General features: G+C 50.5%; 5 protein-coding genes across 5 annotated transcripts in view; all 5 read left to right on the top strand.

Annotated features, from left to right (window-relative positions):
* The window catches only part of LOC105702859 (Down syndrome cell adhesion molecule-like protein Dscam2), a 37,144-nt gene extending 31,432 nt beyond the window's left edge, over positions 1-5,712 (top strand). Inside the window, exons 8-11 of the mRNA XM_023431957.1 lie at positions 3,070-3,506; positions 3,968-4,224; positions 4,711-5,023; positions 5,693-5,712. Coding sequence (XP_023287725.1) covers positions 3,070-3,506; positions 3,968-4,224; positions 4,711-5,023; positions 5,693-5,712 — 1,027 coding nt within the window. The remainder of the gene's footprint in view (positions 1-3,069; positions 3,507-3,967; positions 4,225-4,710; positions 5,024-5,692) is intronic.
* A 1,150-nt stretch (positions 5,713-6,862) lies between these two features.
* Positions 6,863-7,201, top strand: LOC111673902 (Down syndrome cell adhesion molecule-like protein 1 homolog). Its single transcript, XM_023431956.1, has one exon. The coding sequence runs from the start codon at positions 6,863-6,865 to the stop codon at positions 7,199-7,201; it is 339 nt and encodes a 112-aa protein (XP_023287724.1).
* Positions 7,202-8,216: 1,015 nt separating this feature from the next.
* Positions 8,217-9,654, top strand: LOC111673901 (Down syndrome cell adhesion molecule-like protein Dscam2). Its single transcript, XM_023431955.1, has 2 exons — positions 8,217-8,529; positions 9,278-9,654. Exons 1-2 carry the CDS (start codon positions 8,217-8,219, stop codon positions 9,652-9,654), a joined length of 690 nt encoding a protein of 229 aa, XP_023287723.1.
* A 3,905-nt stretch (positions 9,655-13,559) lies between these two features.
* Positions 13,560-22,866, top strand: LOC105702858 (hemicentin-1). The gene is made up of 13 exons (XM_023431954.1): positions 13,560-13,800; positions 14,777-15,067; positions 16,304-16,591; positions 17,539-17,829; positions 18,489-18,785; positions 18,895-19,188; positions 19,774-20,073; positions 20,181-20,474; positions 20,764-21,057; positions 21,191-21,484; positions 21,623-21,916; positions 22,096-22,383; positions 22,550-22,866. Exons 1-13 carry the CDS (start codon positions 13,560-13,562, stop codon positions 22,864-22,866), a joined length of 3,783 nt encoding a protein of 1,260 aa, XP_023287722.1.
* A 233-nt stretch (positions 22,867-23,099) lies between these two features.
* Positions 23,100-25,261, top strand: LOC111673900 (hemicentin-1-like). Its single transcript, XM_023431953.1, has 5 exons — positions 23,100-23,373; positions 23,526-23,903; positions 23,995-24,288; positions 24,467-24,760; positions 24,939-25,261. The coding sequence occupies exons 1-5, from the start codon at positions 23,100-23,102 to the stop codon at positions 25,259-25,261; spliced, it is 1,563 nt and encodes a 520-aa protein (XP_023287721.1).
* The last annotated feature ends 1,689 nt before the right edge of the window (positions 25,262-26,950 follow it).

Raw genomic sequence — 26,950 nt, 5'->3', positions numbered from 1 at the left:
CTTCCCGTGTATACGGGAGTATGATTCTCTTAATCGACAGATAAATACTTATCGAATTGGAGTGCCGGTTTTTAAATGAATTATTATAATGGAGTACTTTGCACTAGCGGCATATCAGCGTGCCTGAGTGAATAACCCCTCGGGAGTTTCTTTGAATTTTCGCGTTTGAAATTTATTCGTTCACTTTGTTTTTGTTTTTGTTTCTTTTGTTGGGTACGGTTGATGCTCGTGCCCGTGTCTGTCTCCCCGCAAGCATCGTTCCGAGGCCAATTGGGCGTGTTGGTTTCAGAGCCAACCCTCAGTCCGAAGGCCGACGTGAGCATGAGGTGGTCCCGCCGCACGAAGCTTAGGCTCTCCTCCTCGGTTCCCCCGGTCCGGGCCCAGGTGGGTCAACCTTCCACCCGGGGAGGGTCGCCCTGCATCCGCCCGTCAAAAATCCCTCAAAAGTCTCTTCTGGTAAGTCCCCTTCGGGTGGTCCCTCCTGCTTCTCACCTGGCCCTCTGCCCTCCCGGCTCCGATCGACCAATCCCCGGAAGAAAAGAAATTCATACCCTGAGACGGAAATTTCGTTGGGCCAAAGAAATATATTAATAAGCTGATATGAAAGGGTCGTCCTGCACACACACAAAACTTTTCTCCACCCTGGGTGCACCGAAAACTTCAGCAAGGGATTATGAAGACCCTAAGGAAAAACGCGATGCTCGTGAAATTTCATTTTTCCACAAAAAAAGAAATATGTTGGTTCTAGTGTAGGCTAAATAAATAGGAATTTTTTTTTGGTTAAAAAATGAAATTTTTAGACCATCGCGTTCTTCTTTAGGGCCTTCATAATCACGTGTTAACGCTTTGAATGATTCGGTGATGCTAGTTTGGAGGAAGGTTTTATTAACATTTTGACGTTCTGATATTTAGAATGACCCTTTCATATCACCTTGAGGTGATAAGGGTGAATTCAAAGAATAATTATTTCACTCGAATAAAGTCAATTAAATAGTCACAATTCCGGAGATACGTCGCGTTCAATTATTTCGCGTTCACTTGAGTAGAATTCATTGAATTGATAATATATTTCTCTGGTTCGATGAATTTATTTGTTCTCGGTGTACCTTTAGCGAAGAACGGCATTGTTGATAATGTCTTGGGCTTACTTCAAGAATAATCCCACCGAGGGGATTCCTTTAGAAAAATTTCTCCCTACATTAGCTAGTGAATTCCTAGGAAGGTCCGATAAATATTCCAACAACCGAGCGATATGCAATATTTCTTATTTCTGGGATAGAATATTGCAACCGTGAATAGAATTTCGGTTGGCCCAGTATCATAATCCTTTTGTTTGCCGCTATCATTGTAACATGTTTCCGGGGAAGAATTTAGCCGGCCCATCTTGAAGGGTACCGCATCCGTCGAAGAAAGTCAAATTTCTTATCATGCTCGGGAATTATCTTTCCCCGGGCGAACTCCTGGAAAAAGTCCGCAGAACGACCGAGGAAATTAATTTTCGTTATTTTCTTTCCCGACCGCAATCACTTAATCCCGATCGATCTCGGGCTCGATCGATATGTCGTTTTTGCCCAACCCCGGACGGGATGTCATCGTCGACGTCAGGATTGCCGATATTCGGGGACATTTTCGACAAATCGAAGGCCGGAAACGCGACAGGTGGTCGATTGTTCGGTAAACCGCTAAATTGGGGGGCGCCCACCAAGGCGCCTGGACGGAATTACCGGAATCGATTGGTATCGATTGGCGGCTCTTGGTCGAAAACGATCGAAAACCTAATCCCGACTAATTCCCTTTGATCCCTCCTCTGTCTCCGGAAGAATCATCCCGTCGATAAGGTGAAGGCCACGCAGCGTCCCGTCTCGTCTCTTCCTCCTCCACCTTCGTCGCGAGAAGGAATATTTTTATCCCTATTATATTTTATCCTAGTCAGCCCTCGTGAAGATTAAATTTCCACCCCGTGTGAATATTCGCTCTCCCCGAATTCCCGAAATCCCGAATCTCTCGATCTCTGCGGATTGCGGGGCGGCATTGGCTTAGCGATAGTCGAGGCAATGGACCAATTTCATTTTTTCTCTTTTTTCTATATTTCAGTTTTTATTTCTATTTCTATTTTATTTTATTTTATCTCGAGTATGTCAGGCAGCTCTTCGCGATGCAAACTATCTCGCGAGTTTCGTTGGCAGCCAGGGTTGGGAAGACGGAGGTTGAAGCATTCGACCCTTTAATTACGAAACGCTACTATAGTGACTTCCGCATGGACGACGTTTTTTTACGAAGCGCCACTATAGTGGCCCCTTTCATTCCCATGTATTCAAAGCGGCAAATGAATATCGGATTCATATGAAATATTATCACTCCCCGGACGAGCTATCGGTACAGGTCGAGGGGCTATTCACTCGGAAATCAGTGAAAATGATTTCCTTCGTTAAGAACCGATCGCCTTTGATTTCATGATACGCAACTATACGTTCGGTAACAACCCACCAAGCACCCTATGTATCGCAGTTATATAACACTGGAATAACGTGATATAACGTGATATTAACATAACATATATGTTACGTATACGTTACATTACTCTTTTTGTAACAGTGTTACATAGCTGCGTAGGACATAGTAGTACAAATCTTACTAATGTATTATATGTATGTTACATTATATGTTACTTAATGATTATATTATCGTTACGTAGCCGTGTTTGGTGGGAGGTGGCAGTGGGCCTTGAAATTGTGGCAAAGTTTTGGTGATTTCGAAGGATTCCAGCTGATGTCTCTCCGTGATATCCTGAGTGAATATTCCCTCGGTACAGGTGGTACACCTCCACGTCCGTGTCCGCCGTTGTTAAAGGGTTAATCACGCACTGGATGGGAAAAAAGAAAAAGATACAGAAAACTGCAACGTCGGTAAGGTCACCTGGTGGGGAGTCGGCTCGCGTTTTCCTTGGCTAGAGGCACCTGGTTGGTCGCGACCTGAGCACCTGTTCCCAACCCTGGCGGTGGCCAGGTCGGCTCCCGAAGAGACGAGACGAGGCGACGTCCGACGGGGCATGGTTGTTCCCTGTTGCAGATGGTACAAGTTCATCAACGGCACCTCCCGCCGCCAACCGGTGCAGCTGAACGAGCGAGTCCGCCAGGTGAGCGGCACCCTGATCATCCGTGAGGCACGAGTCGAGGACTCCGGGAAGTACCTGTGCATCGTCAACAACTCCGTCGGGGGAGAGAGCGTGGAGACCGTCCTGACGGTTACGGCACCCCTCTCGGCCGAGATCGAGCCCAGGACGCAGACCGTAGATTTCGGCAGACCGGCGACCTTCACCTGCAACGTCGAGGGGAACCCCATCAAGACCATCTCCTGGCTCAAGGACGGGAAACCGCTGGGATACGAGGAACCCGTTCTCAGGATCGACGGCGTCAAGAAGGAGGACAAGGGCATGTATCAGTGCTTCGTCAGGAACGACCAGGAGAGCGCCCAGGCCACTGCTGAGCTGAAACTCGGAGGACGATGTGAGTTGGGTTTATAAATTCTCGAGAATTTCAATCCGAGGAATAGAAGACTGTTACGGTTATTTAAAAATCCCTAGAGAATTTATGAGAATTTAGGAGCACTCTGTGAATTCATTATTTCAAGTAATTTATTAGTTTTAATAAGGGAATTTAAATTCCAGTAATATAACCGAGGATGTTACTGTAATTTAAAGGTCCTCAGAGAATTTATGAGAATTTATGAGAATTCTGAGAATGTGTATTTCAAATAATTTATTACCTTTAGTAAGTAATATTCACGTAGTCAAGGTACTTTTTAGGTGAAAACAGTGTTCCTTCAATCTATGATTTTCATTTTACTTGCGATTTTCCATTTCCGCAGTTTGTGTTGCCACTCTTATTAATTTCAATTGGATCTTGGAAGTTCAGAAATTCTGGTGTTGGTCTCGACCGATATTTAATACCGATTTTTTTTTCGGCAGTCGAGCCGCCACAGATCAGACAATCCTTCAGGGATGAGACTCTTCAGCCTGGACCCAGCGTCTTCCTGAAGTGTGTCGCCAGTGGGAACCCTACTCCTGAGATCATCTGGGAGCTCGATGGAAAGAGGCTATCCAACACCGAAAGGCTCCAGGTCGGACAGTACGTTACGGTCAACGGGGACGTCGTTTCGCACCTGAACATCAGCAACAGCCACACGAATGACGGAGGTCTCTACAAGTGCATCGCCGCGTCAAAGGTGTGGATCATGGAATTTAATTTGGCAGCCGTTTCGACGTAGTACCCGGAGAAAAGAAATAAAAAACCTGTAAAATGTATAGATTTTATCCGCTGAAATAAGGACAGCAGATTATGTCCGTTAGCGTTACGATTAAGCATCCGTTACTCAAATTCGTATAAATAGCAGATTAATATCTATAACGATTACATATAAGCATTGGGAACAGCTTACTTTTCTTCGTTTTCGTAACGTCCCCTTAACTTGTGCTCTCGAGTTAATTCAAGCGCGTAAAACAGGCCAAACTGTGCACATTCGAGATAATTCGAGCGGCGTTGTATTTTATGCTATTATAATTTTTCACCCTCGAATATAATCGAGAATTTTATTTTTTTGCCAAGACAATGTTCTAGTGTTTTTTTTTTACATAAAAATTGATTTTTTTAGCCCATTTTTTTTTTTAATCTGTGCGTTATGGGGTTAATTGAGACATTTTCCTGCCGACAGGTTGGCTCTGCTGAGCACTCCGCAAGACTGAACATCTACGGCCTGCCTTTTATCAGACACATGGACAAGAAATCCATCGTCGCTGGAGAAAACCTTCGCGTCACCTGCCCCGTTGCCGGCTACCCCATCGAGAGCATCGTCTGGGAACGTCACACCAGGGTCTTGCCCATCAACGGAAAGCAAAAGGTCTTCCCGAATGGCACTCTTATCATCGAAAACGTCGAACGGCTGAGCGATCAGGCTACCTACACCTGCGTGGCTCGCAACGCTCAAGGATACAGCGCAAGAGGAACCCTCGAAGTTCAGGTCATGGGTAAGTGTCGATCTACTTTTTCACCTGGTGATCACTTTCGGGACGTCTTCCGAGAAACCTGAGACTGAGTCATGAATCGGCTAATCCGTTGACCGCGTTTAAACGAACCTTTTAAGGTCGGGTCCTCGAGTTAACCGGGGTTCACTTGGTTTACGGCAGGTTTAAACCTGTTAAACTTCGGTTAACTTGAGTCGTGGAACCAGGCCCAAGTGTAAACCATGCATTCATGGACTTCTGCACTCAGATAAAAAAAAAATATATATATTCCTTGAACTAAAGAAATATTTCGTTGAGTAGTACCAAAGAAATATATTTTCAACTCAAAGATTAATTTATTTCGCTCAAATGAAATTCCGATTCCGAAGGAACGTCTCGTCGAATTTATTCCATTTCATTTGCGTGAAATGATTGTTCCTTGAATTAACAATATATTTCTTAGGTACTATTTGGAAGAAATATTTTTGCTGGTTTCATGAACATTTGTTTCTCAGAGTAAGGATGTCCTCTGTAAAGTGCCGTGAACCCAGCGAGTTTTCTCGGAACCCGTCCTCATTGTCTATGGCTACTGACCGAGAGAGACGGCACACGGTGGTTGAGATCTGCAAATCGTAGAAAAATGGAATTTTCTTCGTTTAGTATATGACGCTCAGTGATTCCTTGTTATTCTAGAAGTTATGAAATTTGTATGATGACTTCACGAGAACGACCACTTTGTCTGGGCTCTCTCGGCCGCATTTTCTTTCCCCTTTCAGGACATCGGTGCCAAAATGGCACGTTTTTATGATGGCGCGTTGAGCTACGTCTCGGCGGATTACCGCAATTATGGTAACCACGTTGTTATCAATTCGCCCGATTGCAAGTGTCCCCAAACAGGTACAAAGGTTCGGCCCATAATCGCGTCTAGGTTTCGGAACTTTGCAGGTCGCTCGCGCGAGATCGTCCGATTCGTGCGAAAAATTCACCAGGTCGTACCGTAAAAAATCGTTTACCTAAGAATAGAAACCGCGTTTCCTCGAACCGATCGAATCGTCCTAATCATATATCGCATTTCGTTCAACATGCGGTACTGCGAGTTTCTCGCTCAAATGTACTTGGCTCGAAACTCTACCGCGTTTCTTGATGGACCGTCAATACCCAATCCCTTTGATGTTCTTGTGACCGTGATAAAAAAGTGTGGTATATATTCCCACTACTGAGGTAAAAACGGCGTCATTTTCTACAAGTCATATGACATACAACTTCGGAATGAAAAATTGAATTTCTTTCCAGAGTAGCATTATCTCCTTCTATAGTTGCATATTAAACCACTTGTAGGAACTGGCGCCTATTCTATCACTATAGTAGTAACGTATACCACTCTTTTTCCTCGGTGCGCAAAAAAATTAAGAGAGGGCGAACAAGGAACGATTTTCTCTCCTGCTATCAGATTATCACCTCGCACCCGTTTAGGAAAATCAGAGGGTAAAAAAAGAAAAAGAGAGGGTCCCTTGTTTTCTGTCTCCCTGGGTCCATGATCAAGAACGCCTATATCTCCATAACGATATTTCACCCGAGGGCGATCGATTCGAGGGAATCGGTTTCTTCGATTCTCTTTAAAAACAAAGAAAGTAGAAAAAAAAATCCTTCCCGGGCGAGATCGAGCCCGAATAAGAAAGGATCAGAGGGGAAGAAAGGAAAACCGAGAACCTAGGAGCGATCCTAGGGGACGAGGGAAAAATCTCCAAGGAAAGAGAGGGAGATAGAGAGAAGGAAAGAGAGGAGAACTCTTCTTGAACGTCCGGTTGCTCGTCATCCCCAGTGGCGCCCACGGTCCAGGAGTTCGCGTTCACGAAGCTACCTATGAACGCGGGGGAGTTCGCGAATCTCCAGTGCACCGTGCCCACGGGGGACTTGCCCTTGAAAATCCGATGGAGTTACCCTGGAGTGGAGATGGGCGGTGCCTCCGGCGTGCTCGCGAAGAAGGTCGCGGATCGCGTGAGCATGCTCATGATCACGACCATAACGGAGAAACACGCGGGGGAGTACGTCTGCACGGCCGAGAACGCGGCGGGGACGGCTTCTCATTCGACCTTCCTCACCGTAAACGGTTCGGCGTCCATTCTTGTCCGATGTGTCTTGCATAGAGCCGGTCCTGGTCGACGTCCGGTCGCCGACGTCGAACGTCGAGTTGCTCATTGATGACGTCGAATTGCCCATCAATGACGTCGAACGTTGAGTTGCCCATTGATGATATCGAATTGCCCATTGATGACGTCGAACGTTGAGTTGTCCATTGATGACATTGAACGTCGAGTTGCCTATTGATGACATTGAACGTCGAGTTGCCTTTTGATGACGTCTAATGTTCAGTTGCTTCTTAATGGTATCGAACGTCGAGTTGCCCATTGATGACGTCGAATTGCCCATCGATGACGTCGAACATTGAGTTGTCCATTGATGACATTGAACGTCGAGTTGCCTATTGATGACATTGAACGTTGAGTTGCCTTTTGATGACGTCTAATGTTCAGTTGCTTCTTAATGATATCGAACGTCGAGTTGCCCATCGATGACGTCGAACGTCGAGTTGCCCATCGATGACGTCGAACGTCGAGTCATCCATTTACCGCGGTAACGAATGGTGCGCGTTTCATGGTTTCCGGGTGGAGATGAGTAAGCGACGTTCGGGGAATAAATTACGAATCTAGAGGATAGATAAAAATAATCGTTCGAATGGGTCATCGGTTCGGATCGACGTTCGGACAGTCAGACGACCGGACGTCCGGGTACCAGAGCGGTCCAGATAGTCGGCACAGTCCTGGTTTTTCTGCACTCCGTCACCGTCACCTCTCCTGGTCCCTCGCTGAACAGGACGATAGACTTCTTCACATCCTAGTGAAAAATCCAGGGTTTTAAAAAGAAAAAATGAAAAGGGACTTGCGATTTCCTTTCCCGATCCCACATAGCTAGGGATGAACCGGTACGGAGCATCGACGTCCGCTCCTCGAGTTGCCGATTTACAGCTTCCTGGTACTCGGGGGAAGAATCCATAAATCTTATAAAATGAAAATAATATTGAAAAAGGACTCGCCATATCCCTTCCCGATCCCGGATGGCCGGGGATGAGCCGGTGCCGAGTATCGAGGTCCTTGGGTATCGATGGGGAATTTCTATGGCGAGAAACGGGGGTGCTCGCGTCGGTTCCTCCCTGGCGATGACCTCCCGGTTCCCAGTCGGACCCCAACTGGGCCCGATCGCCTTCAACGCGGAGGTCGCCAACTGGGGGGACTCGGTGTCCGTGGCCTGCTCGGTCCTGAAGGGCGACTCCCCCATGGAGATCTCCTGGGCGTTCGACGGGGAGCCTCTGGACTCCTCCCGGGACTCCGGCATCTCCGTGACCAGGATCTCGAAGCATCTGAGCACCCTCAGCATCGACGGGGTCTCCGCCGGACACGCGGGCGAGTACGTGTGCTCCGCGTCCAACCTCGCTGGGATGGTCAGCCGGTCGACCAGGTTGACCGTCAACGGTACGCCCTGAACGGTACCAGGAACGGTTCCGAGAAATCGGAACTCCTGGAGCACCTATAGGGTGTCGCACGCACAGCTCGCCCTCCGCCGCCCTTCCAGCCCTCCGGAAACGGAAGCAAAGACTTTTCTCCCGAAACGAGACACCCATCGCCCTCGTCGTGAAATCGGAGCAACCGGTCGTCGTTGAGGCGTTACGAAAGGGTCGTTTTTTACCCCGAGAGAAAAAGATTCAGCGAACCAAAGAAATATTTTTCCTCATTCGAAGAATCATTATTTGACTCGAATGAACTCAAAGAAATTGTCATCATTCCGAAGTAACGTCGCCTTCAATTGATTAGAGTTTGAGTTAAATAATTATTCTTCGAATCGTCAAGATATTTCGTTGGTACTATTCAAGGAAATATATACGTCTATACCAGAACGTTAAAATGTTCATAAAACTTGTCTCTAAACTAAGTGCACCGAATAATTTGAAACCTTAACACTCAACGATGGAAGTCTTAAAACTCAGGAAATTTCGTGTTTAAAATGAAAAATCTCTTTTTTTCTACTTCTTGTCCGGGATAAATACAATCATTTGTTCCCGAAAATTGAAACTTCCTGTAAAGTTTCGAATCATTCGGTGCACCCTGTTTGGGGGAAAATTTTATAAATATTTTGACGTGCCGGTTTATGTATACGACCCTTTCATATCATCTTAACCTCCGATTAGTTAACCGCCGATTCGTTGACCGTGGTTTCCATTAGTCGCGCCTCAGATTCTCCCCTTCGCATTCGGCGACGAGCCCGCCAATTGGAACGAGCTGGTCTCGGTTACGTGTTCCGTCATCAAGGGGGACCTGCCCGTCGAGATATCCTGGGCCTTCGACGGCGTCCCCATCGACCCGACCTCGGCCTCCGACGTGCTCCTGGCCAGCACCAACAAGCGCAACAGCGTCCTCAGCATCGAGGCGGTCGCGGCTAGACACGCCGGAGAGTACACTTGCTCCGCCTCGAATCGAGCTGGCGCCACCAGTCATTCCGCCATCCTTAAAGTCAACGGTACCTCCCAGTCCTCGAAGAAGAGTGCCGAGGGTGCCGCTCGAAGATGGCGCGAGACCCTGAAAGGAACGCGCGTACCCTGAGAAACAAATTTCTTATCAAACTTACGAATAAGAAGAAATATTTTCAGTTTATTCGAGTGAAATAATGATTCTCTGAATTTGGTTGAAAATTTAAGAACACAGGCTCACCGAAAACCAAGTCAAAATCAATTCCCTTTGTTTTCATATGTGATGAAAACGACTAAACCGAAGAAAAAAAAAAAAAACTCGGCGATCACCTCTAGACATAAAGTTATTTGCCTTTGATGTTGAGACCGTAACGACTGTCAGACACGTAAACATCCTCAAGGGGTCCTTTAATCGGGAATAGGTTAGGTTCTGGTTTTCTGTGATGGTGCTTTGCAGCACCTATTTTGGTCTGTAGTATCCGTTAGGACATTTTAGCCAACTTAAACTATTAAACTTTTTTGTGTGTAATTCCTTTGTTCTGTATTTGAGTTTGTCTTTTTTATGGGGTTGAGGACGGACGTCTTGCCGCCATCGCGATCGACGGGACCCTCGAATAGGTTAGGTTTGTTTTTGGGGTGAGCCTTCATATGTAGTGCAAAGGTACAAGAAATGCGATGGAAACATTCCGGTGGATATATCAAGCCCGGATTTGGTGTAATGAGGACATTTGTAAACAAAGGGAATTGATTTTGAGTCGATGGTTGCGACGTGTTTAACAGCCGTTACGGTCTCACATTAAAAGGTAAACAATTGTATTTCTAGAGGTGAGCGCCGAGTTGTTTCTTCGTTATTTTAGACGTTTTCATCACATTTGAGAACCAAGGGGATTGATTTTCATTGGATTTTAGGTGAGTCCAATCTTCATAAATTATTCCCGGAATTTTCGAAAACATTTCATCGGTACCGCCCAAAGAAGTATCTCTTACGCTCGATGGATTTCTTATCCTCAAGGTACGTGACGAAAACCTGTGTTCTCGAGTGGTCCTGTAGACTTTAGAAACGAGCTCACCGTTAAAACGCACTCCGAAGAGCATTCCGAACGGAATTCTGGCATCTTCGAGAGACGCCCTCCACTTTAGGCGACGCACCTTAACCTAACCCTCCTCCACCCATAAATATCGGACGATTCCGAGTCGCGATGTCTTTCGACCTAAATATCCGCGGTGAATTTATCCACCCCCTTGGTCTCTTGTTCGCGCAGTCGCGCCGCAGATCCGGCAGTTTTCCTTCGGCGACGACCCCCTAAATTCCGGCGAAATGCTCTCCATCTCCTGCACCATAGTCAAGGGTGACTTCCCAGTTAACCTAACCTGGACCTTCGACGACAGACCCGTCGACTTTCGCGCGACCGACGTGCACGTCATGACCACCCAGCGGGTCAGCTTCTTGAGCATCGACAGCGTGGCGGCCCGGCACGCCGGGAAGTACACTTGCACGGCCGCCAACGCGGCAGGAGCGGACAGTCACACGGCCGTCCTGTCCGTCAACGGTACACCCTCTGCGAGAAGCGAGAAGCAGCGTTGCCAGAAGTCCCGCACGATTAGCCCCTTCAAAAAGCCCGCGGCGAGATTTTTCCCCCCACTCTACCGGCCCCGCTCTGCCCCTCTATGGCTTAGTTCACCCCATAGACATAGGAATATAAGGTTTGTTCGTTTTCCCTACACTTTCTATACTTTTACGATAACTGTACACTTTGGCGTTCGTTTTGACGGAAGTGACGTCGCTGTTCGTTTTGCGAGGGCATCTACCCCAAGTGTACACTTTTTCTACACTTTCTACCCTCGATCCCGAGCGCGTGCAAGAAGGGTAGCCTGCGAATTTGGCGGCAAATTTCAAAATTGAAAAGACCAACAAACAGGAAAATACAAAATTTATGCTAACGTCTCAACGTAATATAAATAGAAGTAATTATTAATGCATCTTCTTCATGTATAGAACGATTTAGCGTTTTAGTTTTGTGCATAATGTTTGAAAAAATGTGCAATAATTATGTATTACTACGTAACCGCGGTTGGAATGAACTAAACTATAATTTTTCCCTGTTGTAGTTAAATTGTTTTTCATTCTACTGGAATAATATTCTGACCCTTATTGATCCTCAATACTTGAAATTCGTGCACCTAACCTTCTGCACCTTTCAGGAAAAGTGTAGTACCCTCGTTACCCTCGAGTGTAGAAAGTGCAGACAAAGCGAACAAACCTATAACATAAAGTACAATCTTAGACAAGGGGAGTGAAGCCGAATTGCAGGAGGATTTGGTGCCTGAATCGAATTGGTTAAATTTGTACAGATGCTCAGTACCGCTAATTATAGTTTGTAAATACGGTAAACAATTTTAATACCCGTGAAATATAATTTTCGTATTATTACTTTCAGACTTTTTTTTTTTTCTAATTTTGAAAGTCCGACCGGTTCTTATAGCACGATACAATACAGTGCACAATTTTTTTCACTTTTATAAAAACTATTTTTCTTTTATAACCTCACAAAAACACGTTATTACTTCCCACGTTTGTCATAACCTCCTTGGAATACATCTCTACGTCATTACGCTTGCGTAAAATATTAGCCAATCAAAGTTAGGCACCAAATACCTCGTCACCCTCCCCGCAGCATTACACTCTGTCTCTATATTCCTACGTCTATGGTTTACCCTGCTCACTCGGTATGCGTACTAATTACGTGGTTTTATCAATCCAATAGCGTAAACGACTGTATATCAACTTGACACGGTATGCTCGAAAAATGCGGATCGTTCCATCTTGGTACTCCATTGTTTACGCCCAGAGTTTAATAAAACTGCACCTTAGTACGCATACCAAATGATCGGTGTAAATTAAGTCAGGGTCGTTGCGGGGCCAGTATAGGTAAAGGGGGTTGGGGAATGAGATAAGGGGATGGCGTTAAGTATTCGGTGCCGTTCGCGCAGGCTTTTAAATATATTTGGCGCGAAACTCAATCGAGTTTCTTGATAAGGGGAATGGTGGGGGTACGTGGAGTGGGGATAAAAATCCTGCGCGAATTTTCCTATCTGGCAGCTCTGACGAGAAGCGTGCAGCGCTCGCCCGTCCAGCGCGCGGCCAGGCGGAGTGGTGGGGGAAGCCGCTACCCCCACTCCTCTTAGTTCCTCTTAGCTCCGCCCACTCCTCCACTCTGCGCACTCGACGGCCGACCGCTGCACCGTGCAGACCTATCTGCTCCTATCGTTGCTCTTTCTCTCTCTCTCTTTTTCTCTCTATTTCTCTCTGTCGCTAAAGTACTCTGTCGCTGTGTTTTCGTTCGCCCCTCCCCACGTAATACTACGATAATCCCCGCTCCAATTTCCACCCCGACGTTTACGATTCGTCTCCAAGGCGCATTGTCCTCGAAGTAAGACCCCGTCGACCATCGTCGAGGGAGAAATCTCGTTTATCGACGCACGGTGGTCCAAAGTGCATTAGGGCAACCACAATTGTGTACCTCTTACGATCTTAGCCTTCAAGTTTTCATCTTTCGTCTACATATACATTACGACATTTTGATATTAATATAATACTAATTTGTATTCCATATACAGCCATACTAGACTCGCAGAAAGTGAAAAACTACAAGTACCCATTCCATCGTCCCCGAATTTTGACGAAGTAACACCCAAGTCGATATTTCAACGAGCTTGAGAGATATTAAGAAATTTGAAAAAACACGTCCCACCCCTCTTCACCCCCTTGGGGGTTGAATTTCGATGAATCCCTTCTTATTGGGCATCCGTGTTACAAAAGGAGCATATCCCCAAAATTTCACGTTTACATGCTCAGCGGTTTGTCTTGGACGATGGCGAGTCGGTCAGAGAGGGGGTGGCATTTGGCTTTTATGTATAAAAATGATTGCCGTTCCGAAAATGCGCTTTGGACCACTTATGGCGGTCCCGGGGAACGTTCCAGTGGCCCCCCAGATCGCCGCCTTCTCGTTCGGCGACCAAGCGGCGAACGCGGGCGACATGGCGATCGCACAGTGCGCGGTGGTCCAGGGTGACTTGCCGGTCGACATCTCTTGGTCCTTGAACGGTAGACCCGTGGGCGTCGACCTCGACACCCGGGACGTCCTCGTGAGCAGGAGCGGCAGGAGGGTCGGCACCCTGACCATCGACTCGGTCGCGGCGCGCCACGTCGGCGAGTACTCCTGCACGGCCAGGAACGCCGCGGGCTCGGCCACGCACTCCGCGGTGCTCTCCGTGAACGGTACGCAGGTCGGGAACTTCCGGTAGGAAAAGTGACCGGAAGTCCCATTCTCGCCACGCCGTCGACTGCACTTTCTTCGTCTCGACACCGCTCGCATTCGCACCTTCGCATGGGGCCGCAAGTTCCAGACGTTATTTTGTAAGGGAGAAATCATTTCTTAAGCCTTTTGACGTATGGGCGAAATTCGCCGACACGTGCAGGCGACATTCGACCAAACGTCGGACGAATTTAACCCCTTGCGCTACAATGACCAGCTAGACTCCTCATGAGGTTTTAATGGCCAACTGTGCAGTGACGAACTGTACTCGTTATCATAATTAGAAGTATGCTGTAGGGGAAAATTTTTTCATAATTTCATCGAAGCGCAACGGGTTAGTGGCCAAAGGGTTAAGGCGATGGGGAAGTGGCGTCAAAGAGGTCTTTATGAAACTATTCTCCGTACTGGGGGTACCGAATCGTTTCAAACCTCACAACGTGAATAGGAAGACTATAAGGAAGGTTCTGAAACTCAAGGAATTTCAATTCTTTTCAAATTTGTTTATAGGTATTTTAAAAATAGTTTAGGAAAAATGAAATTTCGCCAGTGTCAGGACCTACCTTAGGGTCTCCATAATCACGTTTTAAAGTATGAAACGATTTGAGACACCCAGTTCGTAGAAAAGTTTTATGAACGATTGAGCTTTCGGGTGCCACTTTCACATCCCCTTAAATACGAAGAGGCCCGAACTTGGGGGATGGGCTGATATTTTTATGCATTTATTATTCCGCACCGATCGCCAGGTTCGGGATTAATCGGGATGCACGAGCTTGCGCGGGGTCGAGAGATAGCTGCGAGTGGATGAGTGTGAGTCGGGTTCGTGTCCGGGTCGGTGTCTCTTGACAAAGGGGTGGTCGGATCCTGGGAAAGGCGATCGATGGAGAAAAGTGGGTGGGAAAATGGTTACTCATCCTGATAAAAAATCTGATCGTACCGCAGTCGCCCCGGAGATCGCGCCGTTCACCATTGCCGAGAACCCGGCCAACTGGGGCGACTCGATATCCGTCGTCTGCGCGGTCTTGAAGGGCGACTTACCCATCGATATCTCTTGGGTCTTGAATGGCGAGCCCATCGGGCCTGGGAACGCGGACGTCAACGTCTTGGCCACCACTAAACGAAACAGCATCCTCAGCATCGATTCCGTCGCCGCTAGACACGCGGGGGAATATACATGCTTGGCTTCGAACCGCGCCGGGGCCACCAGCCATTCGTCCATCCTGGCCGTGAACGGTAATGGCCGGCATCTTCCTGGCACCTCTGCGACTCCTTCGACTCATTCCGTATCCTGAACCTTCCTGGGTGCCCGGGCTCCATCGGCGTCATCGATCATTCATCATATGATACCCTCGGAAACACGTGACAAGCTACGCCGTATGCACCTGGAATCAAAGGGTTATTCACTCAGGCATTCGTGGATTTTAATGACTCGTATCCACCTGGAAGTAGAACTTACAAGAGCTACTCGCAGACAGCTTTTTTCCGGTAATTCCGACACGGCTTAGCAACAATGCGAAATATTTCCTGAAAAAAATCTCTCTTTATCCGGAAAAAATCCATACGAGTTCAATAATCGGCGCCCTAGGAGTCGATTCTCGAGTTAATGCTAATTTTTTCGCATGCAAATAGACTCCCATGATAAATTTCCCATTGTTGCGAGGTCCGTCATTGGTCAATTTTGGAAAGTAAACGAAATCGCCAATTTCACGTGCGAAAGTTGATTACACGAACTCAAAAATTGAGCCCCTGGTTTGGGACGGATACAGAGACTTCTTCTTTCGTCTTTTAGCCCTGCCCTCTTTAAGGTGATGAGAAAGTGGTGTCGAAGAGGTATTGATTATAAAACTTTTCTCCCAACTCGGTTTACCGAATAGTTTGAAACTTTACAATGTGGATAGGGAGACTATAAGGAAGGTCCTGAAACACATGGAATTTTAATTCTTTTCAAATTTCTTTATAGGTATTTTAAAAATAGTTTATAAAAAATGAAATTTCGCCGGATTCAGGACCTACCTTAGGGTCTCTATAATCACGTTTTAAAGTATGAAACGATTTGAGACTCAGTTCGTAGAAAAGTTTTATGAACAATTGAGCTTTCGGATGCCACTTTCACATCCCCTTAAGCCAGGGTTTTGCAGCGTGACAGTATGCATTACATCGCGTTTATACTTTCGTTTCTAAATCCGTTGTTTCGTTTTCATGGTCTTCGGTGTATCTCCCATAAATCCTCAATTTTGCTACGTTAAATACTTTGTTTAAACAAATGTTGTCTTATTTGTCGCGGTTTATTCACGAGACACATTTCTCGACACAACGGCGGCACCTCCACCACCCCCCCGAAGGTGTCTAGAATCCCGGAAGCTCTCCTCTCCCGTCTCTTTTCTCTGGGTATGGAGTTTCTCTCGCCGACCGAACGGTCGGCAGGAGTCAATGTTGGGTCCTCGTAGACGAGAAAGTCCGAATTCGCAGTCGGGCCGCAAATAGCGCCGTTCTCGATGGGCGAGGGTCCGGCGAATTGGGGCGACACGGTCACGGCCACGTGCACGGTCATCAAGGGGGACCAGCCGATGAGCATAGAATGGGCGCTGAACGGGGTGCCCATCTCGGGGGAGTACTCGGACGTGACGGTGGCCACCGGCAAGAGGGTCAGCCTGCTGACGATCGAGGCGGTCTCGGCGAGACACTCTGGGGAGTACACCTGCTCCGCCGCGAACGAAGCCGGCGGGACCAGCTACTCCGCCGCCCTGGCGGTCAACGGTACGGAAGGAGTCCGGACATCCGCTGAGAGAAAGAAACATATCATTGAATAGCGCCAAAGAAATACATTTCAAATTCGGAGAATAATTATTCCGCTCAAATAAGTCACCAGTGATGGAAAATATACGTGAAATTAGCCTCATAAATGATCAGGAATTGAGTCGTTAGGGTATTGCTTATGAGTCCCATTCGGAACTCATACTTGCATTACACAATGACGGAGGAATAATACTTAAATATGAAACAAAGTTAAGTACATGCAATGTCTCGATGTTTGTCCGCATATGTATAGCTAAATTTATCTCACGCATTGCTGATTAACAATTGCAGCATCTGTAGCTCATACTTGAGTCATGGTGGATACATGAACATGGAGCAACGTCATATTTAGCTGAAATTTGTAGTATTGATTAACTTTATAGAAATTCCACAAATTAATGTCACGGAATGATGTTAAATTTTCCATAAATTTTCAGTTCATAAATGTCGGTTATGGCATAACTGGCATATGACTCGAGTATGCGGTAAATATATTACTACAACCATTAACGACAAATTTATCGGAAATTTTTCTTCAAATTTATTGCGTAACGTGCGTACATACATTGCAGACATTTCATGCAGTGAATTGTCCGCAAATTGTTTTGCAAATCGATTTTCCTCATCATACGATAATCGTGAATTTCTATCTGGGCAATTAATTAGAGTTTGAGTGCAATAACTATCCTTTGGATTATTTCTTTGATTCGATGATACTTTCTTCTCGGTGCGCCTCCATTCCCGGCACCGACGCGGAACGTCGAGGCGATTCCCAGAGAGATTCGATCCCCTTCCTGGACAACGGTCGTCGCGATTCTCGGTTTTCCCTCGGGTCGAACCGCAGGACGCTCGTGCTCTGTTCCGTCTTCTGCCCGGTTAACCGCAAGGGCCCCTCGTCCTGGTTGCAGTCGCGCCCCACATAAGCCCGTTCTCCATAAGCGAGGGCCCGGCCAACTGGGGCGACGCGGTCTCGGCGACGTGCACCATCGTCAAGGGCGACTTCCCCGCGCGCATCGTTTGGACCTTCGACGGCCGGCCCGCGGACCGCGTGCATCCGGACCTGACCATAAACCGCATCAACCGGCACATGAGCGTGCTGAGTATCGAGTCGGTGGCGGCGCGACACGCCGGGGAGTACACTTGCGTGGCGGCGAACCGCGCCGGAAACGCCACTCACTCGGCCGTCCTCGTGGTCAACGGTACGCGGAGGCGAGGGTCCAAAATGGCAGCCGCGTTCCCACGACCCGGGCATTGCCTCTCCTTCCAAATCCTCCGGAATAGGCGAGTCGATTCGAGCCGTTCGAGCGGGGAGGGCGGCCCTAGGTCGGGTGTAGGACTCGGCTTGACCGTGACGTAGCGGGCTAGAAAAGAAAATATTGAACCGAAGAAATATTGTTCTTAGAACTACCAAAGAAGTATCTTGTTAATTCAAGGATTAATTACCTCACTCGGATAAACTGGAATAAATTGGACGCAACATTTATTCCGGATTGTAGCAATTTGTTTGAGTCGATTAATTATTCCTGGAATTGACAACACGTTTTTCTGGAACTGTTCAAAGAATTATTTCTTTGATTTAAGGGATTTTTTTTTCCTCGGTTTAGGTACTCGCGTTGTAGCGAACTAGGTGTTAGGTACCCGCGTTGCAGCAAACTAGGTCCTAGGTATTCGTGTCGCAGCGGACAAGGTCCTAGGTCCTCGTGTCGCAGCGGACGAGGACTTAGATACACGCGTCGCAGCGAACTGGGTCCTAGGTCCTCGCGTGGTAGCAAACTAGGTCCCAGGTCCTCGCGTCGTAGCAGACAAGGTCCTAGGTCCTCGCATCGCAGAAAACTAGGTCCTAGCTCCTCGCTTTCAGTCGCCCCTCAAATCGCGCCGTTCACCATGAGCGACCTGCCCGCCAACTGGGGAGAGGCCGTGTCCGCCGTGTGCACGGTCTTAAAGGGGGACCTGCCGATCGAGGTGTCGTGGGCGTTGAACGGCGTGCCACTAGCCGGGTCCGATCGGTACCCGGACGTGAGCGTGTCCAGCACCGGGAAGAGGGTCAGCCTGCTGACCATCGAGGCCGTGTCGGCGAGGCACGCCGGAGAGTACACCTGCACGGCGGCCAACCTGGCCGGGGCGACCAGCTACTCCGCGACCCTGGCGGTCAACGGTACGCCGGGGCACCGATCGATCCCTCCATGAGACCCTCTGTCCGTTTTCCACCCCCAAGAGGGCGACCTCGACCCTTTCTTCGGTCAATGACCCCTCGTCGCCTCCAGTTGCGCCGCAGATCGCGCCCTTCTCCATCGGGGACGTCCCCGTCAACTGGGGCGAGCGTATCTCCGCCGTCTGCAACATCGTGAAGGGCGACTATCCCATCCGGATCCGGTGGAGTCACGACGGGGAGGAGATCTCGCCGGAAACGCGACCGGACGTGGCCGTGACCAAGACCGGGGAAATGATATCCCTAATCAGCATCGACGCCGTGACCGCTCGCCACGCGGGGGAGTACACCTGCGTGGCCAGCAACGACGCAGGGTCGACGAGTCGCTCGGCGATCCTCTCGGTCAATGGTACCCCACGTGGATTTAGGTTATGTCGCGGCGAGGTCCTCCCATCTCCTCCGTCCCAATGGACACAAAATAGTGGAATTCACGTTCACAATTCATTATATACCTAAAACTAGGAGAAACAGGGTGGTACATAAAATTCAAACGTTTATCTCCCACGGTTTATTTTCCCTACGTTAAATATACATTTACATAAACGTGTACTTTAACGCAACGTTTTGACGTTATTTCAACGTATTGTGAACGATTATTATACAGACTATGTTTAAACGACGTTCGTGTCACATGACTAAAACGATAGTTTAATAAACGTAGAATAAACGTTATATCAACGGTGAATTCGTCGTGGAAAGGTCGGGCATTGGAACGGGGAAAAGATTTCCTTTTTTTTTCCAACACACTTTGTACGATTATTGTCAAAGATTTGACACCGTTTCTCAGGGTGTATTCCACCACTTTGGGTTTATTGGGCTTTCTTTCCTGACTCCTGAAGACGACTATACGTGGGGCGGCGTCGGATCATGAGCATGAACAAGGTCGCGATCGGACAAATTTGGGGTATCTTTTGATTTCGATTTCGCCATCTCGCTCCAGTTGCTCCGCAAATCGCGCCCTTCTCCATCGGGGACGAGGTCGCGAACTGGGGCGAGCAGGTGTCCGCGGTGTGCAGCATCCTGAAGGGCGACTCGCCCATCGAGATCCAGTGGAGTCTCAACGGAGAGGAGATCTCGCCGGAGACTCATCCAGACATTTCTATCGCCAAAACCGGGAAGATGATATCCGTGCTGAGCGTCGCCTCCGTGACGGCGCGACACGCCGGGGAGTACACCTGCGTCGCCGGGAACCTCGCCGGGACCACGAGTCGGTCGGCGACCCTTTCGGTCAATGGTACAATTTCGCATAACGATGTCGCGTTGTGGCGAGGTCCTGCATTCCCCTCCCGTGACGAAACCGGACGACCGAAATTCATGACTTCCCTTGATCATTGACCATAGTCGCGCCGCAGATCGCGCCGATTTCCTTCGGCGAGGACCTGGTTAACTGGGGCGAGCAGGCGTCTGCCGTCTGCAGCGTCCTGAAGGGCGACTTCCCAATCGATATTCGGTGGAGTCTGAACGGGGAGGAGATCTCACAGGAGTCGCACCCGGACGTATCCGTGACCAGGACTGGGAAAAAGACCTCCTTACTGAGCATCGACTCCGTGACCGCGCACCATGCCGGAGAATACACCTGCGTCGTCGGAAACCTGGCCGGAACCACGAGTCGGTCGGCGACCCTTTCGGTCAATGGTACAATTTCGCATAATGATGTTGCATTGTGGCGAGGTCCTGCATTCCCCCTTCCGTGACGAAACCGGACGACCGAAATTCACGACTTCCTTTGACCATTGACCATAGTCGCGCCGCAGGTCGCGTCGATTTCCTTCGGGGAGGAGCTGGTTAATTGGGGTGAGCAGGCGACCGCGATCCGAATCATCCTAAAGGACGTTTCCGCGTTGACATTCGAGGTTCTGCACCCTCCCTCCGTGACGAAATCAGACGATTGAAATTCACGACATCCTTTGACCATTGACCATAGTCGCGCCGCAGATCGCGCCCATTACCTTCGGGGAGGAGCTGGTTAATTGGGGCGAGCAGGCGTCTGCGATCTGCAGCGTCCTGAAGGGCGACTTCCCAATCGATATTCGGTGGAGTCTGAACGGGGAGGAGATTTCGCAGGAGTCGCACCCGGACGTATCCGTGACCAGGACTGGGAAAAAGACCTCCTTACTGAGCATCGACTCGGTTACTGCGCGCCATGCCGGGGAGTACACCTGTGTCGCCGGGAACCTTGCCGGGACCACCAGCCGGACGGCCGCCCTTTCGGTCAATGGTACCACTCGTTGCAGTAGTTGCATTGCATTATGGCGAGATCCTGCCGTTCTCTTTCCTGCAACGGAGTCAATGAGTTTCCCTAGTCTCACGCTTTACCCATGCTGATCTTTTCCTCTGGCCTTTGACCATAGTCGCGCCGCTGATAGCTCCCATATCCTTCGGGGCCGAGCTCGTCAACTGGGGCGAGCAAGTCACCGCGGTCTGCAGCGTCCTGAAGGGCGACCTCCCGATCGACATCCGGTGGAGTCTCGACGGCGAGGAGATCTCCCCGGAGACACACCCGGACGTGGCCGTGACCAGAACCGGGAAAAAGAGCTCCATGTTAGGCATCGACGCCGTGACCGCGCGACACGCCGGGGAGTACACCTGCGTGGCCGGCAACCTTGCCGGGACCACGAGTCACTCGGCGACCCTGTCGGTGAATGGTACCGTTGGATGCAAAATAGAGTACTTGCTTCCTTGCGGCGAGGTCCTGCAGTCCTCTCTCCCGCCCCGGGGTCCATGAACGTCCTTGATCGCACGGCTGACCCGTACCGATCTTCTCCTCTGACCTTTGACCGCAGTCGCGCCGCTGCTAGCTCCCATATCCTTCGGCGCCGAGCTCGTCAACTGGGGCGAGCAGGTCTCCGCTGTCTGCAGCGTCCTGAAGGGCGATTTCCCGATCGAAATCCGGTGGAGTCTCAACGGCGAGGAGATCTCCCCGGAGACGCATCCGGACGTAGCCATAATCAAGACCGGGAACATGATATCGCTGATGAGCGTGACCTCCGTGACCGCGCGACACGCCGGGGAGTACACCTGCGTGGCGGGAAACCTTGCCGGGAGCACGAGTCACTCGGCGACCCTTTCGGTCAATGGTACCGTTGGTTGTGTATTTGCATATTTGCGTACTTGAATACTTGCTTGGCATCGCGGCAAGACGTCGCACCCCATCCTCCGTCGCTCCCTCTCGGGTGGCCCCGGTCTGGACCGCGTTTCCGGGGTACTCGTTGCGGGATTTATCCGCAATATCGTAATCGGTGACCCTTGACCGCAGTCGCGCCGCAGGTCTCGCCCATATCGTTCGGGGACGAGCCCGTGAACTGGGGGGAGCAGGTGTCCGCGACCTGTAGCATCCTGAAGGGCGACTTCCCGGTCGAGATCCAGTGGAGCCTGAACGGAGAGGAGATCTCCCAGAGGACTCGTTCCGACGTGGTGATCACGAAAGTTGGCAGCAAGACTTCCGTGTTGACCATTGACTCCGTGACCGCTCGGCATGCCGGGGGAGTACACCTGCGTCGTCGGAAACCTGGCAGGGAGCACGACTCGGTCGGCGACCCTTTCGGTCAATGGTATCACCCTCAGCGCAATTAATTGCTTCTCCGGCCTTCACGTTCTTGATCCTTCCCTGATTCTTCCCAGGTGGCTCCGGAATTGACCATGACTCTTCTTTAATCCTTTAAAAAAAAATGTGTATAAGCTTGGGAACGGTAATTGACCTCTGACCATAGTCGCGCCGCAGTTGGCTCCCCTGTCCTTTGGAGACGAGCCCGCGAATTCGGGGGAGCAAGTGTCGGCAACGTGCAGCGTCTTGAAGGGCGATTCCCCCATCGACATCCAGTGGAATCTGAACGGGGAACGGATCTCCTCGGGAACTCACCCGGACGTATTGGTCACGAAGAGCGGGACGAAGATCTCCCTGCTGAGCATCGACGCTGTGACCGCGCGCCATGCAGGGGAGTACACCTGCGTGGCGAGCAACCTGGCCGGGACCATCAGTCGGTCGGCAACCCTGGCGGTCAATGGTACCGTCAGCCATCGGAAGTAGTCTGAAATCTAGAGCGCGCACCTCCTCCTGACTCGATCCTTGCTTCCGATCCTTTCATCCAATTGCAATCGGCGACATATATACTTCCGGATCAGGTCCATTTTAGAGATGCAGGTCTAGTATCGGGCATAGTTACCTCTAGAATTTTCGGTGGAGTTTCCATCTCCCGCCACTGGTGCGACCTGACGTTACGACCCCGATTTTTGACCATAGTCGCGCCGCAAATCGTTCCCATGACCTTCGGAGACGGGCCCGCGAACTGGGGCGACCAGGTGTCGATAACCTGCAACATCGTCAAGGGTGATTATCCCATCGATATCCAGTGGAGTCTGAACGGCGAGGAGATCACCCCGGAGAGGCATCCGGACATCTCTGTGACGAAAAACAGCAAAAAGATATCCTTCCTCAGCATCGACGCCGTGGCCGCGCGACACGCTGGGGTGTACACCTGCGTGGCGGGCAACCTGGCCAGGACCACGAGTCGCTCGGCGACCCTTTCCGTCAACGGTACCATTTCCCATATAGGGTACCCTACCCCAAGGTCCTGCACTCCTTGTCCAACTTCTTTCCTCCTTGATCCCGGTCCCGGACCGTCCGATTTCGAGAACTGATTCAGTCAGTCATCGATTGACCATTGTCCTTGCCGTTCTTGACCGCAGTCGCGCCGCAGATCGCTCCCATTTCCTTCGGGGACGAGCCCGTTAATTGGGGCGAGCAGGCTTCCGCAATGTGCAACCTCCTAAAGGGCGACTTCCCCATCGAGATCCAGTGGAGTCTGAACGGGGAGGAGATCTCCTCGAGGACCCACCCCGACGTGGCAATTACCAAAGCCGGCAGGAAGACCTCGGTCTTGACCATTGACTCCGTGGCCGCGCGACATGCTGGGGAATACACCTGTGTCGCGAGCAACCTTGCCGGGACCACAAGTCGCTCGGCAATCCTTTCCGTCAACGGTACCTTTGTTCTACTAAAATCGTCCTGCGGCGAGGTCCTGTCCATCCATGTTCTCCATTCCTTCGGTGGCTCTGGAATTGACCGTAACGTTTGCGTTTATACCGCGAGTTGGAATCAAACGAGTCGGTTTTCATTTGAGGTACGTTGACCGTCGACTCTGACCTCTGACCGTAGTCGCGCCGCAGATGGCGCCCCTGTCTTTCGGGGATGAACCAGCGAGCTGGGGGGAACAGGTGTCCGCGACCTGCAGCATCCTGAAGGGCGACTTCCCCGTGGAGATCCAGTGGAGTCTGAACGGGGAGGAGATTTCCTCGAGGACCCACTCCGACGTGGCGATTACCAAAACCGGCAGCAAGACCTCGGTCTTGACCATTGACTCCGTGGCCGCGCGACACGCTGGGGAGTACACTTGTGTCGCGAGCAACCTCGCTGGGACCACCAGTCGCTCGGCAATCCTTTCCGTCAATGGTACCATTTACCCTGTACAATTGTCCCGTAGAGAAAATAGTCCCGTCCTTTCATCTCCACCAACTCTTTCCTGGCTCTGGAATTTTATCGGAACGGGTTGCACCAGCTGACGAAAGGACCCAATTAACAGATTCCACGACGTGATACATTGACCGTATACCCTGACCTCTGACCCTAGTCGCGCCGCAGATGGTGCCTCTATCTTTTGGCGACGAGCCCGCGAACTGGGGGGAACAGGTGTCCGCGACGTGCAGCATCCTGAAGGGCGACTTCCCCATCGAGATCCAGTGGAGTCTGAACGGGGAGGAGATCTCCTCGAGGACCCACTCCGACGTGGTGATTACCAAAGCCGGCAGCAAGACCTCGGTCCTGACCATTGACTCCGTGGCCGCGCGACACGCTGGGGAGTACACTTGTGTCGCGAGCAACCTCGCTGGGACCACCAGTCGCTCGGCAATCCTTTCCGTCAACGGTACCAGTTGCCCTGTAAAATCGTCCTGTAGCGAAAATAGTCCCGCCCTTTCATCTCCACCAACTCTTTCCTGGCTCTGGAATTTTATCGGAACGGGTTGCACCAGCTGACGAAAGGACCCAATTAACAGTTTCCACGACGAGATACATTGACCGTATACCCTGACCTCTGACCCTAGTCGCGCCGCAGATGGCCCCTCTATACTTCGGGGATGAGCCCGCGAACTGGGGGGAACAGGTGTCCACGACGTGCAGCATCCTAAAGGGCGACTCCCCGATCGAGATCCAGTGGAGTCTCAACGGGGAGGAGATCTCGCCGAAGTCGCACCCGGACGTGACCGTAACCAGAACGGGGAAAAAAAGCTCCATGCTGGGCATTGACGCCGTGACGGCGCGACACGCGGGGGAGTACACCTGTGTCGCGAGCAACCTTGCCGGGACCACCAGTCGCTCGGCCATCCTTGCGGTCAATGGTACCGTTTCCCTTCTGACCGAACCCTGAGAAAAGGCGAGGTCGCACTCTTCTTCCACGACCCTTTCTTCTGATCCCAGGCCTCGATTCTTCGGACCAAAGATCTAGCCTTGACCATTGATCATCAGGCATGGTCAGGATAGGTCCTGATAGGTCGAACCTTCGCTGTTGACCGTGCTACTACCTTGAATATGAATTTAACGTTAACCAAGGGGGTCCTTCTTGACCGTTGACAGTAAGACATGGTCACGATGGATTCTGCTAGGTTGAATCATCCCTCTGGACCGTCCAACCATCTTGAATATAGATTTGACATTAACCAACGGGGTTTTCGCGATGCAGAGTAAACTTGACGTTAACCAACGGGATTTTCGCAATGAAGAGTAAACTTGACGTTAACCAACGGGATTTTCGCGATGAAGAGTAAATTTGATGTTAACCAAGGGAGTTCTTCTTGACCGCAGTCGCGCCGCAGGTGGCTCCCATGTCTTTCGGCGACGAGCCCGCCAACTGGGGCGACCAGGCGTCCGCGATGTGCAGCGTCCTGAAGGGCGACTCCCCGATCGAGATCCAGTGGAGTCTCAACGGAGAGGAGATTTCTCCGGAGTCGCATCCGGACGTGACCGTAATCAGAACCGGGAAAAAGAGCTCGACGCTGGGCATCGACGCCGTGACGGCGCGACACGCGGGGGAGTACACCTGCGTCGCGAGCAACCTTGCCGGGACCACCAGCCGCTCGGCGACCCTGTCGGTCAATGGTACCTTTCTCTGCGTTCCATGTCCCTCTCTTTTCCTTCCTTCCGCCCCCCGGCCGGTTCCTCGGCGCGTTCTCGGGAGATCTCCACGGCGCCGTCCCCCCAGGTCTTGCCATTCGCTCGGGGTTGGCACGTCGTCTCGTTGTTCCCGCAGTTGCCCCGCAGATCCAACAGTTGGTCTTCGCCGAGGATTTCGTAAACGCGGGCGACATGGTGACGATACAGTGCAGCGTACCCAAGGGCGACCTGCCTCTGCGAATCAGGTGGACGCTGAACGGACAGCCCCTGGACCCCACGGACGCGACCATAACCGCAACCATGTTTAACTCCAGGACGGCCATGCTTAGCGTCGAAAGCGCCAACGCCAGGCACGCGGGGAAATACGCGTGTCACGCTGCCAACGGGGCAGGAGTCGCAAGCCGATCCGCGAATCTGGCAGTGAACGGTAGTCCTTGGTCATGGTCAATCCCAGGGAGAGGATCCGATGGACGGTCAAAATCCACCTCCACCTGAAAACTCAATTGATATTCATTCAGATCCCCAGTTCGGGTCCTCTCTCTCCTCAAACCTGGATATTGGAGTTGATAGTTGTCAAGACGCGTCGATCGTCCCTGTATCCTTGGACCGGTCGCGAGAGCTTTTTTGTAGATATCTGGCTTCCACGACTCTCCCTCAGTCCCCTGAAAAAGACTCACAATCGCCGCAGCCATTCGGACGACAAGTAGGAAAAAGGAAAGGATAAATGCGAACCTGGAGACCGGCCATCTTTCTTTTTCAGTCATTCCGCGACTGTCGCCCATATCCTTCGGCGAGGAGCCCCTAAATTCCGGTCAAGTAGTAATGGTGCCCTGCGCGGTGATAGAGGGCGACCAGCCGTTGAAGCTGCGCTGGACCCTGAACGGTCACTCGATCTCGCCGCACTCCGGGGTGTCGATCCTGGACCTAGGAGGAAGAGGGGCCATTT

The sequence above is a fragment of the Orussus abietinus genome, unplaced genomic scaffold (assembly GCF_000612105.2).
Source record: "Orussus abietinus isolate OABI.00-Male unplaced genomic scaffold, Oabi_2.0 scaffold160, whole genome shotgun sequence".
NCBI classification, from domain to species: Eukaryota; Metazoa; Arthropoda; class Insecta; order Hymenoptera; family Orussidae; genus Orussus; species Orussus abietinus.
This window is presented reverse-complemented; position numbering and strand designations above follow the sequence as displayed.

Coding starts and splice junctions, on each gene's coding strand:
- LOC111673901 (XM_023431955.1), top strand. CDS start 8,217: ATGACCTCCCGGTTCCCAGTCGGACCCCAACTGGGCCCGATCGCCTTC. Junction 8,530..9,277: donor GACCAGGTTGACCGTCAACG/GTACGCCCTGAA, acceptor GGTTTCCATTAG/TCGCGCCTCAGATTCTCCCC.
- LOC105702858 (XM_023431954.1), top strand. CDS start 13,560: ATGGCGATCGCACAGTGCGCGGTGGTCCAGGGTGACTTGCCGGTCGAC. Junction 16,592..17,538: donor CGCCGCCCTGGCGGTCAACG/GTACGGAAGGAG, acceptor TCCTGGTTGCAG/TCGCGCCCCACATAAGCCCG. Junction 21,485..21,622: donor GGCGACCCTGTCGGTGAATG/GTACCGTTGGAT, acceptor CTTTGACCGCAG/TCGCGCCGCTGCTAGCTCCC.
- LOC111673902 (XM_023431956.1), top strand. CDS start 6,863: ATGAACGCGGGGGAGTTCGCGAATCTCCAGTGCACCGTGCCCACGGGG.
- LOC111673900 (XM_023431953.1), top strand. CDS start 23,100: ATGACCTTCGGAGACGGGCCCGCGAACTGGGGCGACCAGGTGTCGATA. Junction 23,374..23,525: donor GGCGACCCTTTCCGTCAACG/GTACCATTTCCC, acceptor TCTTGACCGCAG/TCGCGCCGCAGATCGCTCCC. Junction 23,904..23,994: donor CGGTGGCTCTGGAATTGACC/GTAACGTTTGCG, acceptor CTCTGACCGTAG/TCGCGCCGCAGATGGCGCCC.